The 20,161-nt window shown below is 36.0% G+C and overlaps 1 protein-coding gene across 3 annotated transcripts; it reads left to right on the top strand.

Moving 5' to 3' along the window:
* Positions 1–3,556: 3,556 nt before the first annotated feature.
* On the top strand, positions 3,557–17,196 carry slc43a2b (solute carrier family 43 member 2b). 3 transcript variants are annotated; one of them, XM_047160639.2, is made up of 15 exons: positions 3,557–3,643; positions 4,198–4,415; positions 9,028–9,313; positions 9,390–9,445; positions 9,541–9,617; positions 10,730–10,822; positions 11,050–11,183; positions 11,560–11,756; positions 11,952–12,095; positions 12,309–12,326; positions 12,887–13,016; positions 13,503–13,635; positions 14,968–15,041; positions 15,174–15,297; positions 15,519–17,196. In XM_047160639.2, the coding sequence occupies exons 2-15, from the start codon at positions 4,256–4,258 to the stop codon at positions 15,678–15,680; spliced, it is 1,788 nt and encodes a 595-aa protein (XP_047016595.1). In that variant the 5' UTR covers positions 3,557–3,643; positions 4,198–4,255; the 3' UTR covers positions 15,681–17,196. The 3 variants fall into 3 exon arrangements, with proteins under 3 accessions (XP_047016595.1, XP_017345558.1, XP_053542995.1); XM_053687020.1 differs by having other exon boundaries at positions 3,599–3,643; positions 4,204–4,415; XM_017490069.3 differs by lacking the exon at positions 12,309–12,326.
* The last annotated feature ends 2,965 nt before the right edge of the window (positions 17,197–20,161 follow it).

The following is a 20,161-nucleotide window of genomic DNA, read 5'->3' as shown; positions in this document are numbered from 1 at the left end:
ACCTGAAATATCCCCGAACACTAGGCCTACTAAAATAATTCACTTATAAACATTTGTACATGATTTATATGTACTGTGTGTGTGTATATATATATATATATATATATATATATATATATATATATATATATATATATATATATATATATTCACAGTATATTATTTCTATATGGATCATAAATATGTGGAATCTATTAATCATGATGATTTTATAACTTCAGGAATAATCAATGCTTATATACTGTAATTGTTCCTACCTCAAGCTTTCGGGGTCACCACACTCCCTTATATGATTTTACATGAATTAAGTATGTTATGTCTATCAAGCAGTTTTAATGTAAGGATTAGTAATAGTTTTGACTTTGAATTCTCAGGGCAGAAAATAAATGCAGCAAAGTTAAACTGTCTCAATCTTTCTGAATATATCCAAAATTCAGCATATCCTTTAGGGTTTTTAGAGTTTAATATTATGATAAAGCCATTCTTTTGCGTAATATCTAAACTTATATCTCCTGCTTCCGGCACAAGGCATGCAGTAGTGCTAGCTCCCCACACAGTGGCACTAGTGGGTATCAATGTCATTATGACTTTCTTTGATTTGTCCATCCATCCATCCATCCATCTTTATACCGCTTATCCTTTTCAGGGTCATGGGGAACCTGGAGCACCCTGGACACGGTGCTAATTTCTTTGATTTGTTTCTTTCGAAATTATATGTTTATATAAAACAAACAATGTGGATGTGAGTTGTTGCTTCACCACTTACAGTGGTAACATCCAATATCTCAGTGACAAAACAGGGAGGCGGGTGAATTTGGGTAACAAAGTAAGAATTTCTGTTTGTGTAATTGGTAGACTATTACACAGGATTTCAGAAATAGATAATGTCATAACATATTGACAGGTAGCTATTTGTCAACAGATTCACCAATCGCAATAAATTTGAACTTGCTCTAATGCTGAAGAATGCTTCATATAATATGAATAAGATCAATAAACCAGCTCAGGTATATGAACTATGGGTGTAATGACCAGACGATTTGGATTGATGCATCTGTCAAGGCAACAATCATAAATTGATTACTATCTATTGGAATAGATTATGAATTGATTATTATCAAGGTGGACAGACAAATACTTAATATTTTTAAACCAGTTTGTAAACAGGCTAGCTGATTTGGCTGTAACTCTGATCTTTAAAATAGTCTTTCTCTACATTATCATTCGCAAATTAAGCATAGGCCTACCCCGGATTTTAAATGAGGCTGGTCACATATCAGTTTGAGACATATTGAGGCTAGTATCGTGGGTAGTAAATCATATATAGTATCAAAACACATTCAATGGTATGATCAAATGTCGAACCGTTGCCTTATTAACTGAAATTTAAAATCATATAATTGAAATCATATTGTAGTACTGTGATGGGTTGGCACCCTGTCCAGGGTGTCCCTTACCTTGCTCCTCAAGTCTCCTGGGATAGGCTCCAGGCTTCCCACGACCCTGTGTAGGATAAGCTGTACAGAAAATGGATAGATGGATCCTATTGTAGATTCAGTGGGATCTTCAAACTATCAAATAATTGCCTTAAGAATCTAAGTCTTATTGTATCATAGCAGTTTAAGTAGTATCATCAAATACTGAATAATTTCTGTAAAAATTGACATCCTTTCAAAACATATGGAGCCTGAGGTTTACATCCGTAGCAGGGAATGTACCAGGATAAAATACTGAGGTTGGAAGACCCAGGAAACAGCAATGATCAAGGAGAAGTGCCTTCCTAAAAACCACAGAACCACTGATGAAGGGATGCTATAGGCATTTAATAAGTCTTTAGGTCTAAACAGAAGTCAGGTCTGTGACGCCAGGCGAATCTTAAACGTCAGATGATGTGTGAGAACAATAACCTGTAGTTACAAAACCGTCTTAGGTCTTATTAAAAAAAAAGTCGCTGTTTAAGGGCCGGTTACACACCTGAAATAATCATCGACGTGTCCGTGCAATTCATCATGTAGGCTTTCCAGAATAAGCTGTTCTTTCAAGGATTAGATCCTTTGTAAGAACGACCTTAATGCTCCATTTTGCCGGTAAATCACCAGGGCGCACGAGCTCCACGACATCAGATTTTCTCATTCCAAAACTAACAACTCCCTGTTCACGGAGCCACCATGTGATCTTGTTTTCTTGTATGATTTTGAATCCCAGTTCTCCACTTTATGTGTAATTGTTATCATTATCATTACAACCGCGAGACATTGCTAACAACCCCGAAGTGGCGCATCTAAGAAAATGTAGTCCTTTGTTATTTTTGAGTAAAGACTCCGATTAAAGCGCAAGACATCTGAGGGACAATTTCCGGATGCTTAAGACTTTTTTTTATGGAGACGGAAAAGAATGCAGTCTGTAGTTAAGCGTGCGATAAGGATGAGTGATTGTGCTGATCAGGCTGTTCAACAACTGAACGCTGGTTGTGCAACAGGTCATCAAGTGGAGAAGAGTTGTGCAACACGTGAGCGAGTCGAAACTGACATCATCATAATCATCATCATCAATTCTCGACCGCGGAGAGCGTGCAAAGCTAGAAATCTTTACAACTGACAACATGCCAAAGATTTTTACAGGGCTGAACTTACACGTTGATCCCAGTGACATTTCTGCCAGCTTAGAAGGAAAAAAACATAAGTGAACAGCTCTGACTAAGCCCATGTGTGGAGAACAAGCTGTTGCGTAAAACTCTGCTGGGCATTTTTTTTAAACGCATGCAGCATTTTACTCTTGTTAACAGAGCTGTTTTTCTCTGCTTTGCATTGACAGGAAAACGTTTTTGCTTGTTTAGATTTTCGCTTATCTGCAGTGTTGCAATATTGCACTCGCATATAGCCTGTTTCCATAACCATTGACCAACAACTATTTAACAGCTAGTCATTGTCTTACAAGTCTATAAAAGTAGCCTATAAAATAGTAACTTAATATTAATTTGCTAGAAAATTAGTAAAACGTAAGGTTATTGTCACTTAAGTTGTTGATCTTTTCACAAAATGAGACAGAATTCTATAATAAATTATAGACTGCTTGTTGATCCATACACCTCATTTCTTTAAAAAAAAAAATAAAACAAATAATATAGTACTCGAACGGATTTATTTATTTATTTATTTGGCAATTACATCGACATTTCCCCCATGTCTAGCAATGATAGTGATGCTGCTGCTGATGATTATGATAATGATGGTGATGATGATTATTATCTCTCTCTCTCTCTCTCTCTCTCTCTCTCTCTCTCTATATATATATATATATATATATATATATATATATATATATATATATATATATATACTACTGCTACTATTATTATTATTATTATTATTATTATTATTATTATTGGATAATGTTCAGTGCCTCATCTCTTCTACTAAATTGTGGCTATGAGTGTATGTATGTATGCGCATTACCTGTTCACATTTAATCAGTGTACTTCCAACCTCACCGCTGATTGGCTGGCAGCTTCCACAGTTAGCCAATCAAAATCTTCCAGTGTTTTTATGCTTCAGCTCCTATAAATCGGGCCATTGCCAGATTGAATTTCTCGAGTGACGAGAGAGCACGAGAGAGAGAGAGAGCATCGACCTGTTTCTCAAAGGTAGGCTTTGAATCCATGAGTTATATACTGAAAATAAATATAGTCTGCATGTAGGAAGTGTGATTTTTTTATTAAGCATTGGACATGCTACTAATAGATTTATTTTTTTTAAATATCTGGTTTAATTATTGTATAAATCGTGATGTAGTGTAAAAACATATGGAAAATATATGATAGATATAAGAAGCTAACATTTAAGTGTTTAATTGTTTTAGTGGTTATGTTTGTAATTGCATTGATTCAAAAACCACATTTACTGGTAGTATTACTCAAATGTATGACATTACATACAGTTTCATGAGTTGCTAAATTTGTTCTGTTTTACAAAGACCCTAAATCTGACATAAAGAAACTCTGAAAAAAGGGAGTTAATCTTGCAATACCTTATACAAATTCTAAAGTTCATAATGCCTCTGATGACCAAAGATGCCCACAAGGCTGTTTTTGCAGGGAAAGAAATAGGTGTGATCACTTTATTTAAAGTTTCAGTTGCCCAAAAGATATCTAATTCCGTGTCATCTGTTTTTTAAATGACTGTCACTTCTCTCGTTCAGTTACAGATCTGAGCTGGTGTTTACATCAGTCCTCTCGTAGACCTCTCTCTTGTTCACTATGGCGCCTACACTGTCCACGGCGTTTGCTCGCCGCTGGTGGATGGCGGTGACGGCCATCATTGAGAACCTGCTGTTCTCTGCTGTACTGCTAGGCTGGGGCTCCCTTCTCATCATGCTCAAATCTGAAGGCTTCTACTCCTATCTCTGCACAGATCATAGTAAGAAACTCAAGTTCATTCAAGTCCTAAGAACAAGTATGCAGTAACAGAGATGCATGTAGCATGCCTTGCTAAGTTGATCATGTCTTGGTAGTGAAATTTGGTCATGGTTTAGATAAGGTTCCATGTGTAGGTTGAAAGGCCTTGTTTGACTTATATAGTGCTGTATATCAACAAATCAACACCTACTGTCTTGAATTTAAAAGGCTTGGAATGCATTGTCCTACAACAGTGCTAAAAGGCTTTTATCAGCTCATCAGCTGTAAACAAGCCGTAAAAGCCCTTTGTGCTCTTTTTCACCACGGATGAAAAATGGGTTCATCCTCCATGAGCTACTCCACTGGAGATTCTTAATCAGAGTCTCTGCATGTAGAGCGCTCTATAGAGCTTTGAAGACAAGAAGTTATTCCACTGGGATTCACTGACCTAACCAGTTCAGCCATAAATTGAGAGGCCTAAGGCTATAAAAGGTTTACAACCTTAAAGAACAGCTTAATAACAGTTTACCTCTGTGTAGTTTGGTGTTTTTCAACTTTGAAACATTCTTTTTTTTTTTTTTTTGCGTGACACAGTATTAGTCTTATTGATTGTGGTCTCAATTGATTAATTGACTTAAACATCGATCTCAAGGCTCAGCAGGGTCTAAAGATTGCACCTGAACACTCCTTGTTCCTGGAATTTTCTTTGGTTCCCTTGAATTTGAATCAGTGAGAAACTAGAAAAGTCACAAAAGTCATGCTAATGGACACAAAAGAGCAAAAAACAAGCTGCTTATGAATGGAAACAGTAGGAGCACAGAGACCTGCCCAAAATAATCTCTAATAGTGGATACTTAGAAACATTTGGTACACTTTAAAGTACACTTTTTTACTGTCTAGGTCCTACTGATTTAGGAGTTTATATTTGGACAGAATGCATTTTTAGTATGTCAAAGACATATTTAGAGCTTTAATCTTTAATCTATATTAGTTAAAGTCACTTGAAGGTAAAGAACTAGCATCAAGTGTAATCAGATGGGTTAGTCAGTTCAATCTGATTTAATTCATTATAGGTCTTAATGCCAATATATAAACTCAAAATCAGTCAGTAGGTCTCTTTTGTACACGATGAAGCTTGATGCTTGTGACCAAGCATAGGAGGACCCAGGTGTTCTAATCAACTTTTTCTTGGCATTGCAGTCTGATAAAAGCTCTCCTATGGTGCCAAAGTTCCAGTATTGCACATAGTATACAGGTTCCTCAGCAAAAACCTTAGCAATACAAGCCTGTGCCCTCGTCTTGAGTATATCTGAGTGCAAGGTGGCCTCATGTACCCTCTGTTCCTGAGTTTATCAGATCTGGACAGCACACTGTACTGGCAGTAAATAAGAAAGGACATTATCAGTTCTCACGTTAGTTTCTCAAGTCTTGCTTTTTTCTTTCACAATTTGCGACCTTTCAGTTCTCTCAAACTGAGAGTTACTTAAATGAGGTACTTAATGAGTTACCTAATAAGCACATACATACTCTCCATTACCACAAACTCCATCCACCTTGTGCTTTTCTTAACAAAGTCTACTATTTTTAGAGTGTATAGGCACTATTGCTGCTCATGCATATATAGTAGAGTTCTTTGTGCACAGCTTACTTACAGTACTTACAGTAATTAAACTCTATAAACTAAACACTTAATGAAATTAAATTAATCATACCAAAATTTATAAGATATAAAACGATAGAAAAAAATGTAAGATATTAAAATCCATTAAATTACATTACATTACAGCTGTAGATGTGCCTAGCCTTTATTTTCAAGTAGGTACAACTATTACTGACCTTGTTCTAAGTATCACACAAGATCAGCAGGTCAATGAGTTTTAATAAAGCACTGGATGAAAGAAACTGAAAAGGAACTGAAACCTACTGTAACTGACTGTTTTTACTATGTTTTTTTCTTTCGCTGTTAAATAAAAGCAGTTTCTGGTGAACCCTATGATAATGGTGATATATATATATTTTATAAGAGCAGTGATAAAATGTATGGTATGGTTGGTGTAAGATTTAATCATTTTGAAAATATGACTCTGTGCTGAACTTTCAAAATTATGTACTCCCTTATCCAGAGTGACTTAAATTCTGGTTACCGTCAGGTATCTTGGTGCTTGATGAATGCAGCTGTAACTGCACTATGCCCAGTTGTAAAAAATTTATGGCACCTGACTGGGTGCCAACACAATATTACAAATAAAAAAAAAAATGTTAAGACAGGGGGTTATGTTTCCCCAAACATGCTGCTCAGTCACTTGGATGGTTCACAATTAAAATTCAAGTTAACATTTATCTGAGCATTCTACAGGTTAAAATGTCATGGTTATGTCATGGCATGCCTGACTTCTCAGAAGTGTGAATAAGCAGTGTGTGCAGGGTTTTGGGGCCATGTGTGGATCTTTTGCATATCTAGCATATCTAGCATTAGCAAAGTGTGTAAATGTTTTCCAAGGCCAAACTGAACTAAAAGTTTTTGTCAAATTTGTCAAATGCTGACTGAACTGTGACAAAGTGTGTCCTAAGCACAGCATGAGTTAAAACTTCCAGTAATGCAGCTCAGCCACTGCAGCACATCAGCTATTATTCTTTGTTTTTTTTTTTACAACAGTATTTCTTTTGCTTCTTTTGTTTTCTTTTAAGTCAGTAATATGTATTTCACACATTTTTCATTAAATTCATGTGTTTAACTGAAATAAATAAATAATGCAAGCTTTAGAGAATAATCCATTTATACAAGTGCAGTAATTCACACCAGTTATACAATCTGAAGGTTTTCATTAGTGAATCTCCTTACATGTAAATTTCTAAAAACTCAGAAACTCTCACTAGAAAGAAGCACTTTTACGAACTAAGTGGATTTTCACAAATACCACATTTTTTTACTTAAATGCTTTTGCGAATGATTGCAAATAAATTAATTTATATCCAGTTTGAATAATGAGGCCCATTGTGAATGATTTAGAAGCCTTGACCTCCATTACTCATTTTTATATTCAAAGCTGTTTATAATCTTCTCAGTCTATTACAGTCACTTTTTTAGGTCATGTTTACAAACCTTACTTTTAAATGATCCTACCAGCAGTTACACTAAGGCACAGGGGATAAAATATGAACAGCTTGCAGTTTTTTGTAGCCAGAAGAAAGCTGGGTAAAGCTGGGTGGCGTTCTGCTGACTTAATTCTAGTCCTAAGAGCTCACACTTTTTTCTGTGTCAGCTCACTCTGAGGCCTTCTGCTGAATGAAGTAAGTAGGGGCAGTTCCAGTTACAGGCGGAGGGATTATGTAACATACCCAGAGTGCGACAGTAAACTATTCCAGCAGTATATAATAAAAGACCAGCAAATTGGTGCTTTCCTTCTGCCTATCACAATCTTATCTCAGTATTTTACTGAACTCTCCATGCTAATCAGCACTTTACTGCTTGCACAAGGTCATATGGTAAAGCTAAAAGGTAAAGTTTTGCTCTTATTGTACATGTTAATACCATGGCTTAATTATCATTAGATGGCTTGAAGGATACAATAAAATAACCCTTTGCCCTCAGATTGGACAGTCATAAATGCTAATATATTGGGCACCAAAGAAGATTTTATTGATAATACATCAGAAATCATGTAAGGGTGTAATATACAATACAAAATGAGCATAACATTTCTCACTCATTGTTTTGCTCTCATTTATAATATATATATATATAATATATAATATAATATATGGAAACATATATTAGGCATGCTTGCATATTATGTGAGGGTTTGATTTTTCCATGAACCGCTGTGCAATTCCTGGAGCAGCATGTGAGGCAGTGTCATAGAACAGCTAGTCCATCTATAAAAAACTAAATCTTATCTCACCTCAGACTTTCATTTGACTCATATGACACATGCTCCATTAGTGCTCATCTGTGCTGGGTCTATTGACCTCTCATTCTCTCTTAGACTTGTTACATTTGCATTCAACAGCAGAAACCATCAGCTGATTGTGAAGATGTTTTTGTGCTGTGATTGTAGTTTCTGAAACAAGTGTTAAAACTCGGAGTGTAAATACATATCCTGAACGTAAAAATCATGAATAGCAAGTTTGGACAGTGCAGACTTTGTTGTTACAGAAAGTTTGAACTGATAATGGTTTGATAATTGTCTGTCAAAATTTAATTTTCTTCTTTTTAGAAGTTATCAAATGTAATTTGTTTGACTCAGGTTTGTGGTGTTCTAAAGTCTTATTCGCAATGGTTAAAGACTTTTCCTGTGAGATTTCCTTTGAGTTTTCATATGGACTGTTAAATACACCCCTTGAAACACTGCATATTAAATAATAATAAAAAAAATCTTAGGAATGTTCAAGGAAACACTAACTATTGACTGTCTCTATGGTTCAGCTGATAACTTGCACTGATAACTAAACCATTATACAGCATACTATTGTGCTACTGTCCTTATTTCGAGTTCCTTGTATATATATATATATATATATATATATATATATATATATATATATATATATATAACAGTATTATGTTGATTTCTAGAGCGATCTAGATGAAATGAATTTGCTGAACTTGCTCTTACTCCCATTCTATTTTCCAGCTAACAGTACCACTTTCAACATCTCTACAAAAGCAGTGGCTCCACCAGCAGCAGTTGAGGAAGACTACATTTATGAGGACTTTCCACATGGCAATGAGGTAGAGATAGTTCCTCTGAAGCCAGTGGATGAGCCTCTGCATTTGAATGGCTGGCTGATCTGTAAAGAGCAGGATGAAATGCTAAATCTTGCTTTCACCGTCGGCTCATTCCTCCTCAGTGCCATCGCTCTTCCTCTTGGCATTGTCATGGACAAATATGGGCCACGCAAACTCCGTCTGACTGGCAGGTTAGTCCCATGTTCAGTAATTTTGGTCTTAAGGCTGTAAATAATTTTTTTCTGACTGTCGTCTTTCTTTTTTCAGTGCCTGCTTTGGCTTGTCCTGCCTGCTTATTGCCTACGGAGCCAGCAACCCCAAAGGTAGGACTATGGCTAATCCAACATCATGAGAACATTAATTAGATATATTGGTATGGGTGCAGTAAACTGACAAATGCTGTGTGTTTTTATTCCAGAACTTTCTGTACTCATCTTTATCGCATTGATTTTTAATGGCTTTGGAGGAATGTGCATGACGTTCACTTCCCTCACAGTAAGTGTGTTTTACTTGCATATTCTATTTGCTCTTGTGCTGTTCATTAAGTTCTATTTTCATTATATTTCTTTTCTCTTGCACACTCCCTTTACTGCTCTTCATCATTTTTTTCTGCCCTGTTTCCCTTGCTGCCACTTGGCTGAGTGCTTAAGCTTCTCTTTCATGAAGACCATCAGCCAATAGCCATTAAGGATGTTACCAGAGGCTCTGGGGTGATGAGTGGAGGGAGGAAAGAATGAGAGACTTTGTTTTTCTGTTTTCTAGCAACAGAAAACTTCTCTCTCTCTCTCTCTCTCTCTCTCTCTCTCTCTCTTTCTTTCGACCTGTTAGTGTACACTAGGTTAATTATTAGGCCCATCTCCCTTTCATACTTCTCTTTCTTGTTCCTGTTGACTGGGTTTTGCTGAGGCGTGAGCTTTCCAGTGTTCATTCCTGTTTGAGCAGTAGAGCGCTGACCTGGCAACAGCAGCCCAGGGTCATCACCAGCTCCAGGAATGCTTATGGAGTTGTGCAACCTTGACAGCATCTTGAACATTATGACTGTTTTTCCATTGCCAAGAAACTTTCTCAGAGGACTGATGGCATATTCAGTTTGGAAGGGTCACTTTTATGGTTTCAGAGGATAACAGTACTGAAAAGAAAGTATTCAGGTTACCAAACTACTTAAACTTTCGCAGTGTTTATGTACCAGCATTATTAAACTGCTGCTTAATAATGCCGGCGCTAGTATCATGACAGCACTAGTTTCTTAAAAGACAGCAGAGGAATGAGTGATGACTACACTGGTCCTATTAAAGAAACAAAGAGAAATAAGGACTATTTCAAGCTCCATGCACTGTAACATTTCTCTGCTCACTCAGAACTTAGGCTCTTTAATACGCTAGAATTCCAGACTAAATAAAATCCCTGTTATTTTGCTCATAGCCCTTAATTACCCCATGTTTCCACTCCATTGAGCAGTTCACGCAGCCCAGAGCTGTTCCGATCAGTCTCACACAGTGATCTGCACAGAATGCTGGTGTTCAGATAATAAGAGACAGCAAGAAGTATTGTAACTTGCACTAAATAGATAAAATAAGATAAAAAATATGTTTTGTTTGTCTTTTTAGCTACCCAACATGTTTGGAGACCTGCGTTCCACCTTTATTTCACTCATGATCGGCTCGTATGCGTCCTCAGCTGTCACTTTTCCTGGAGTTAAGGTGTGTAAACAAATTACAATCAAACTACATTCCTAGAGCATAGACTTCATGATAATAATGATATTTAGTCACTATTTGGATTTTTGTACAGTGCACTGTTTCCATCCATTGCATGCATACCCATTATACTGAGAAATCAAAATGAGAAAAGACATAAGGACAAAAAGAAACAACAAATGTCAAATGGAAGGTCAAGGTTTCAATGTGTTTTATTTGTCTCTTCATAGGTGATCTATGACTTGGGAGTGAACTTCATCACTATCCTGGTAGTGTGGGCGGTGTGTGCTGGCCTCGTCTTCCTCAACTGTTTCCTAAACTGGCCTCTTGAATCCTTCCCTGGCCCTGAAGACATGGACTACACGTAAGACATAAGCATATGTTAAACATATGTTAGCATAATGTTTCTTAATATGGTAGAAAATTGTAGATAAAAATAATATAATGCAATAGTATTGTTCTGTACTGTATTATTCTGTACTGAATACTGTAATAATGTAAAAAAAAAAATGGCCCATGAGAATTCCAAGTGGATTGTTAGTGTGCGTGTTTTCATATTCTGTGATATCAGTATTGCAAAAATATACCGATATTGTGTTAATTTATATATATATATATATATATATATATATATATATATATATATATATATATATATATATATAGACACACACACACACACACACACATTGCACATCCCTATTTCTTACCTGTCATTTTCTGGTTGGTCTTTTCTCCAGTGTGAAGATCAAGTTTAGCTGGTTGGGTTTTGACCACAAGATCACTGGAAAGGAGTTTTATAAGCAGGTGACAACAGTGGGCAAACGATTAAGTACAAATAACTCTCCCACACAGAAGGAGCTGGCTAACACTGAAGGTCACAAACTCTGCCTCTCCACCATGGACCTGGAGGTGCAGTGTGAGCCTAAAGATGAATGTAAGAACCAATGATTTTAATTTTGTTTCATTAATTATATGCATAACAGCTTGCAGAACCTGTTCCATAGTTTAATCAAGGTAGAAGAAATAAATTGTAAAGACACAGAATTGTCTAGAATATGGAAAAATAGAATAGAATACAGATATACTGTATGTAATGGTGTCTAAAATGTGTTGCTGTTTTTGGTTGCAGCTCAGTCTTTCATGCAGAGCATCTTCAGCCCCCTGTTCCTGCTCAGCCTGGTTACAATGTGTGTCACTCAGCTGCGTCTGATCTTCTACATGGGAGCCATGAACAGCATCTTGGAGTCCATGAGCCATGGAGACCTTGATACAGGTGCATGAAGTTTAAATGGAGAGATTGTTAGAGAGTTTTCTTTTCTCCTTGTGTATGAATTATTGCACATGGTGACAGTGGGTCAGTAGCTTTCACTGTTTTCGTGGTAATTAGTACTGCAATGGTATTTTGTGTTTCTTCAGTGGCATTGACTATTCTTTTTTCTGTTCCTCTTCTGTTAAATTCACCATGCTTCTTGGACATTTTCTGCAGTTGAGAGAATGGAGTTGGGTAAGAAATTGGTGGTTGTATATAGGGATGGGTGGTATGGTATCGATATTGCGATAAATGACACCATGATACAATTTTATGATAGTATCATGGTATCGTCAGTACTACAACAACACTGACTGACCCCAAAATCACTCACAGTAACAGCTAGCTTCTTTTTGTCATTTTATTTGAGCTGATTTTCAAAATGTCTGTTTTTATCTGTTTGCTATAAATATTACAGCAAAACTAAATATGATACATATTGTATTGTATTGTATTGTACTGTGGTTTGATATTTTTGCCATATCACCCACCACTATTTATAAGCTAGCCTAAATCACAGAATGTGCTTTCAGCTGCTTTGCTGACCCAGTAATTAACCTTCACCCATACAGGTAGCTGCTGGACAAAAATATTCCCTCAGTTCTGGCTGTCCTGTTTTTTGTGACATTGGAAACTAAACTTATTAATGCTTACCATGACTCATTCATTAACCACAGTAGTTACTGACTGACCTATGATTATTCATTAAAATGTACACTAATAAATAGTCCTCTTGCTTTCTCTATTATTCACAGTGAGTCTGTACTCCTCTATTTTTGGTGTGATGCAACTGCTGTGCCTCTTGACCACTCCAGTCATTGGTCAGATCATGGACTGGAAGCTGAAGGACTGTGATGATGAAACTGACATGAAAGATGCCAGCAAGTGCGTTGGCATCATACACCACATCAACACATTACAATACTATTCTGATACATCACTATATAGTATTAATACTTAACATATATTAGAATGTCAGAATCTGTATATAGTAAAACTTGTTATAATGTACTAATGGAAAATCTGTGTGGTTGTGTGGTTGCGCATAACTTCTTCAAATACACACTCGCAAACAGCATTTCTGCTATGATTGATCTGCTATGCAAGTTGTTACCATGCACTTGGTTGACACTGTATGTTTTTAGCTGATATGCAATGGCCTCAATGATCACCTAACAGTCCAGAATTGTTTGTCTTTTTTAAAAGAACGTCAATATCAGGCCGAACTAATTTTAGCCGCAAAAAACCAAAGCCATCTTTATAAAAGTTTGGTTTGAAGTTTTGCTTTTGTGTTTAGTAGTTACATGTAGTTGATGCTCTCTAAGCGATCTTTTCTCTTTGTAAATCTTTTCTCTTTGCATTATTTTTCAGAGATGAGCCACAGCCCAAGCGAAGAGACAGAAAAATCCAAAAGATAACCAATGCCACAAGAGCCTTTGCCTTAACTAACTTCATCCTTGTCGGTTTTGGCATCACTTGTCTTATCCCTATTCTTCAACTGCAGGTAAGTGAATGCAAACCTTTTTGCTCCCAGAAATGAAAACTTAGATGACTTGCCCTTACATGAACACTGTCAGGCAGGTGGATGTAAGCACAAGCTTAACCTTTATTAATGATTATTATTAATCTTTATTACGGATTATCCAAAAGGGAAGACAGAATTGTGGTTAAAAAAAACAAGAAGAAGAGGACAAACAACCTTCAATACAGAGAAGCCAGATCAAAACCAAGAAAACAATATTGCTCAGAGTTACTATTTGAAAAGATGGCAAATCCTCACAAAGAACAGACTGAGTTGCTTAAACACACAGTTTATTATGAAAAAACAGGAAACAGGTGTGTTATTGTTCAGGTGTGTGTGAGTGTTGTAAAGTCTCGGCTGGATTCGGATTGGGATGAAGAGTGGAAATAGGTCTGACAAACATTCACCATAAGCAGCACAAACCTGCTCTTGAATAATTGTTCCCTAAACTTAAATATGTAGTATTACCAGGTTATCCACATTTTTTGCCAACTTCCCCTATAACTAGTAAACCATTCTCCAATAATAACTGCCTTGAATCTGTAATTTCTGTACATTGTCTCCTCCCAGAGGACAAACTGACCAAATGCTTTACAAATAACACAGTATTAATAATTTTATCATATACAGTATATACATAGTTATTGGGCTTGAAATGAACACCCCAGTAGGTCTGGCTTGTATGTCTCCATGCTCTTGTGTGCTTTCCTCACTTACCATTCTCCCACCACTATGATTTCTATACAGTTTATCTGTTCTCACCTTGCAAAAGCTTAACTAGACAACATGCTGTGATAATTACCGGTCAAGTAAAAATGTAACAAGCAGCGTGTAATAAAGCATAAAGGGTGCAAAAGGCAAACAATTCCCAGTGGACATGTTATGGATGTCTTCCCTGAAACGGCTATCTTTAATATTTGATGACTCAGCTAAAGTATTGCCATGATTGTGTCTCTTATGATAAGGTTTTATGGCCACAAGTGTGCCAAATTCATCCAGTTAATCAGGACCGACAACTGCACACATGCAGTGTCCTTGCAGTAATGTGTAATAGATTGCTGTATGTTTGTTTTAATAATACGTAATAAATTAATGATAGAATTCACTCAGTTTTGAAATATAAGATGTAACATTTTTGGATATTGAAAAGACTGAATTTCTGCAGAGTCAATGTCATGCCTTGTATACCATTAAACAATAAAATTTAAAGATGTGTTCATTAACAACTAACTCACTTAGATACATAGGATTAATTGATACATGAAAGATTAGGTGATTTAAGCTCAGATCTTAACCAGCAATCTCTCTCACCAGATGCTGTCTTTTGTTCTGCATACCATTGTCAGAGGTTTTATCCACTCCGCTGTTGGAGGACTTTATGCTGCTGTGTAAGTCAAACTTTTAAACAGAGTTTAAGAGTCAACCAGAGATTAAGAGTCAATCGCCAGTGTAGAACTCCTCGTTGTAATTTAATAATTGACCATTCTTATGGATGTGCGTTTTTGTGTGTTTCTTTACAGCTACCCATCTTCTCAGTTTGGAACCCTGACAGGGATGCAGTCTCTGATTAGTGCCCTTTTTGCCCTGCTCCAGCAACCTCTTTTTATGGCTATGATGGGGCCACTGGAGGGAAATCCACTCTGGGTATAACCACACACATATTATCAGAATGAATTGCACTGTTAAGCAGAGGAACAGGAAGAATCTCCCCTGTGGAGTGTTGAGATCACAGATCTCTAAACTTTGTCGCTACATATTCACACTCATACAATCTCAGTTTCACATAGTGTGTAATAAAAGTGGTGGTGCAGTATTTGATGAACCCCTTCTTCTTTCCGTCCTCTGTCTTTGTGTATCTGTTCCAGGTGGATGTGGGTCTCCTCGTCCTCAGTATGTTTGGTTTCCTGTTGCCCCTTTACCTGCTGTGTTTCCGCAAAAACCTTCACCAAAAGAGGAAAGAGAAAGAAAACGAAGCCAAGATCTACATCAAAATCAATGGCAGTGACAAGACGGAAGCCTTTGTCTAGACCCAGGCCAGACCCAAAAACTGAAGCAAGGATATACAGAGACAGAGAGAATGTGTGTAATTTTTATTATGACACACGCATTCACATACACTTCTTGCTTAGAGGTTCAGTGAACTAATAATGCTGTCTTGGAAACTGCTATATCATCACTGTGAACTCATGCTTACAACAACAACAAAAAAGAAAGACAAAAAAACAAGTGGAATTAGTGAGGAGTTGTGTGTTAAACTGTATATTATCAATGTGAACTCATGCTTACAACAACAACAAAAAAGAAAGACAAAAAACAAGTGGAATTATTGAGGAGTTGTGTGTTAAACTGTATATTAACTCTTCTCACTGTGATGTGTGGAGAAAAAAAAAACATTTGCACATTCACGTTCTGCTGGCTAACTCTTGGTGGCTTACCGATGTGCTGTGCAAAAAAACACCAATAAGAATGGTAATGAGAATTTTGGTAATAAGAATTTTATATTTGTATGAGTTTATAAAGATACATTAAACAAGCTGGTCCATATGAGTTGGTTGAATGAATTGTGAATATTAGTGACTACATTTCTGTGCCACTTCCTCAATTAGAAATTCAATAACAGCAACAATCAATCAGGAAGTGCATATTAAACCCAGTAAGAGCCCTCCTGCTATAGTATTTGGATGGACTTAAAAATCCTGACCTGTGTCACTCCCTAGAGGCAAAAGTGGGAAAGGCTAAACTATAAATTCAGCTAGTGTTCTGTATTCTTCTGCTGCACACCACTTCATGGAGGCAGTATTTAACCAAAATCAAACACATTTCTGCCTGGTTATAGAGATTATGACAGGTACAGTAACTTAAGAGGTGCTATGGAACATCTACCTGTCAGGGATTTTATTTATTTACAATGAAGCATGTCATCAAATCCATAATATATTGGATTATTATTGTTATTATTATTATTATTTAAAATAAAATTAAATAATGTAATACAGAGAAGCATAAGCCGTGCACATAGTTATTCATAATTTCATAAACTTATGCATATATTGTAGGTTTCTATACATTCACACATTATAGTGTATACTATATACTGTAATTATATAAAGGTGGCTTTAGTTTTTCACACAGATTGTAACTGGAGAGAATGTTTGCTACTTTGGTCCACCTTTTATTGGGAACTACAGCACTTTTATTTTATACATATCTTTTAAATCCCCACATTCCCCTGCAGCTGTTCCTTCTGAATTGTTGGAATTCTGTTGATATCTTATGGACTGTATTCTTTTATTGTCAGACAGAGATCACAAATAATGTGTCCTTTAAAAAGTACAAAGATTTGGGAGAAAAATGCATAATGTTGAAATGCTCTGAACTGTGTATTTATTTGCTCTATTTCTTAAACTTTATATACAAGCAACGTGCTTTTTAGCTTGATAACCAGCTAGCAAACTATTTTCTGTTTTTTTTTTTTGTTTGTTTTTTTTTTTGAGGAATTGATATTAAGGAATAATGTCAAATAAAATGTGACTTTCCTCATTACTTATTTTGCCTTTACTCCCTTAAATGCAATTTTCTGTAAATGTCAGAATGTAATTTCCAATAAAACAATAACAATATTTATTTATATAGCACATAAAAACAACACATGTTGACCAATGTGCTTTACATGCCAAGGACCTAACAATACAAAATAAATAATATAATTAGACACACTAAGTAAAGTCAAAAGCAAGAGCGAAGTGGTAAGTCTTCAAATAAGATTTAAAAGCATCAAGGTTAGTACAGACATGGGGCTGCAACAAAGAAAAACCTATTACTTTTGATATTAAGTGAGACCTGGGAGTAATTAAATGGAAACTCTTCAATGACCTTAAAGATCTAGAAGACGTATATTGCTGAAGGAGTTCCGTAATGTAGGGAGGTGCCAAGCCATTTAGACCCTTAAAAACAAATAGTAAAACCTTATATTGAATTCTGAATTTAACTGGGAGCCAGTGGACAGACGCCAACACAGGTGAAATACTAGCATGTTTTCTAGTCCCAGTCAAAAGCCTAGCTGCAGCATTTTGGACTAACTGTAGACGTGATAATGAGGCATGAGAAATACCATAATACAATGAATTACAATAATCCAATCTGGAAGAAATAAAAGCATGTATAACAATCTTCAGATCCTTAAAAGACAAAAGGGGTTTCAATTTTGCAATAGTCCTTAGTTGAAAAAAGCCAGTTCTTAACACAGAATTTATATGCCTATGAAACTTTAAGTTGGAATCAAAAATCACACCAAGATTTCTTGCCTCATTGTGTAATTTACATGTGAAAGGTCCTAGTTGATTAATTTATAGATTTAGCAGAACTAGGGGGGCTGAACACTACCACTATAGTTTTAGAATCATTAAGCTGAATAAAATTTATTGCCATCCATTTTTTAATATCATTAAAACATTAAAAGGGTGATTATAAAACAGAATTGTCCCCTGGCTTTAAATGGAGATAAAGCTGAGTATCATCAGTATAACAATGGTAAGATATATTGTGTTTTTGACAAATATGGGCAAAGGAAGCATATATAAAGAAAATAAAACTGGACCAAATATGGAGCATTGTGGAACTCTGCTGGTAATTGCTGCAGAGGAGGAAGACACAATTCTACAGAGAAAGTTTTCCCTTTAAGATAAGAGGAAAACCATTCAAGGGTAGTCACTTGAATTCCTGCCCACTGAAATTTGCAAAAATACCATTTCCTTTTTTTTAAAAAAAGAACAGAGCTGATGATAAACAACCTTCTCTAGGATTTTTGATAAAAGGAGAGTTTAGAAATTAGTAAATAATTACTTAGTACTGTCGGATCCAGGTTGGATTTTTTAAAAAGAGGTTGCACCACAGCATGCTTAAAGCAGGATGGCACAGTACCACTTAACAAACTGCAGTTCACTATCAACAGTAGACTTAAACCAACGACATCCATAACTTGGATAAGAAGACGAGGGGCAACAATATCAAAACAACATGTGCAGGCTTCATTTGCTGGACTAAATCCACTAAGCAAGAGAGTGATACAGGTTCAAACTCACATAAGTGGGCTACTAATGAGGGTGGGCTAATATAATCTTTAAAATGATCTTCATCAAGATCAGAAGGTGAAATACTAGATCTAAAAGCATTAATTTTACTTGCGAAAAACTTTTAAAAATCTTCACAGGCTGCTTGAGTAATTTCAGGGAATGTACCTTTGACAGGATTTAGCACTAAATTTATTGTGCTAAATAAAGCTTTTGGACTATAGGAAATATTTTTGATAAGATCTGAAAAATAATGTGTCTTTGCAGCTTTAACCGACTGCTGACATTTGATCATGCAATCCTTTAGCATATCTTGACTGAGAAGACACCTGCAGCTTATCTTTCTTCCATTTCCTCTCTGCTTTCCTACATATTTGCTGAAGACCACAGGCATTATAATTGAGCCACGGCTGGAGTCAAATTTTTGGAGCTAAAGTTTTAAAAGGAGCACAACTGTCCATAATGACACTACAAGTAGAGTTAAACATTGATAATAACTCGCTTGAATCCAAACCAGAAGGCAGAGAGATTAAGGTACAAAATAGCAGAGACGATGTATATGCCTCACAAAACTGGCCAACTGTTGAGGAATTTGCAAAATGGACACAAGGGTTCACCAATGAGTTAGAGAAAGTAGTCTTAAAAATAACTGAGTTGTGATCAGAGAATCAAACATCCTCTATGTCCACATTATAAACTGGAACACCCAAAGATAAGACCAGATCCAAAGTATGACCTTGTTTGTGAGTAGGACTTACAGACTGAGTAAAATTAAATGAATTAATAAGATGTAAAAATTCAGTAGGCTTACTAGGACGGCAAACGTATATTAAAATCACCAAGTATTAGAACACTGTCAGAATTAGGTACCACAGCAGATAAAAACTCAGAAAATTCTTGAATTAAATATTTGTTATAATTTGGGGGTCTATTTATAAGTGCACAAGTAACTGGACTATTTAAATCTATCTTAAACAGCTGTAAGTCGAAACTAGAATAGCTTTTCAATAAGCGGCATTTGAATCGATTTCTGAATATTGTGGAAACTCCTGCGCCCCTACCCACTGTCCGTGGAGAGCTCAAAAAGTTAAAGCCACATTGAGAGGCTTCTGATAAATAGTCCATATCACCAGTATTGAGCCAAGTCTCTGTCACAACTAAATACAACTAAACGATCCAGTTCTGGAAGGTAGGAGAAAGTTTATTTATTTCGATAATTATTTTAAAGACATCATTCTGTCAAAATGATAACTAAATGCAGATACTTGTCATGAAATCAGTAAGGGAACTCTGAACTACAGTTCCCAACAGCCATTGCATCACTTTTGTACTTTGTTTCTTTATTAAAACTGTAAATTCTGCATTTGCATCCATCTCCACCTTTGAATCGTGACAATACTGAGCATTTTATAAGAGGTTTGGAGTTTTACATGTGCAAT

The sequence above is a fragment of the Ictalurus punctatus genome, chromosome 16 (genome assembly GCF_001660625.3).
Source record: "Ictalurus punctatus breed USDA103 chromosome 16, Coco_2.0, whole genome shotgun sequence".
NCBI classification, from domain to species: Eukaryota; Metazoa; Chordata; class Actinopteri; order Siluriformes; family Ictaluridae; genus Ictalurus; species Ictalurus punctatus.
This window is presented reverse-complemented; position numbering and strand designations above follow the sequence as displayed.

What these genes read in the sequence shown, in the direction of transcription:
- slc43a2b (XM_047160639.2), top strand. Translation starts at nt 4,256, where the DNA reads ATGGCGCCTACACTGTCCACGGCGTTTGCTCGCCGCTGGTGGATGGCG. An exon ending in TGACGTTCACTTCCCTCACA is followed by an intron (nt 9,618 to 10,729) that starts GTAAGTGTGTTT and finishes TTGTCTTTTTAG; the next exon opens with CTACCCAACATGTTTGGAGA. An exon ending in TCCCTATTCTTCAACTGCAG is followed by an intron (nt 13,636 to 14,967) that starts GTAAGTGAATGC and finishes CTCTCTCACCAG; the next exon opens with ATGCTGTCTTTTGTTCTGCA.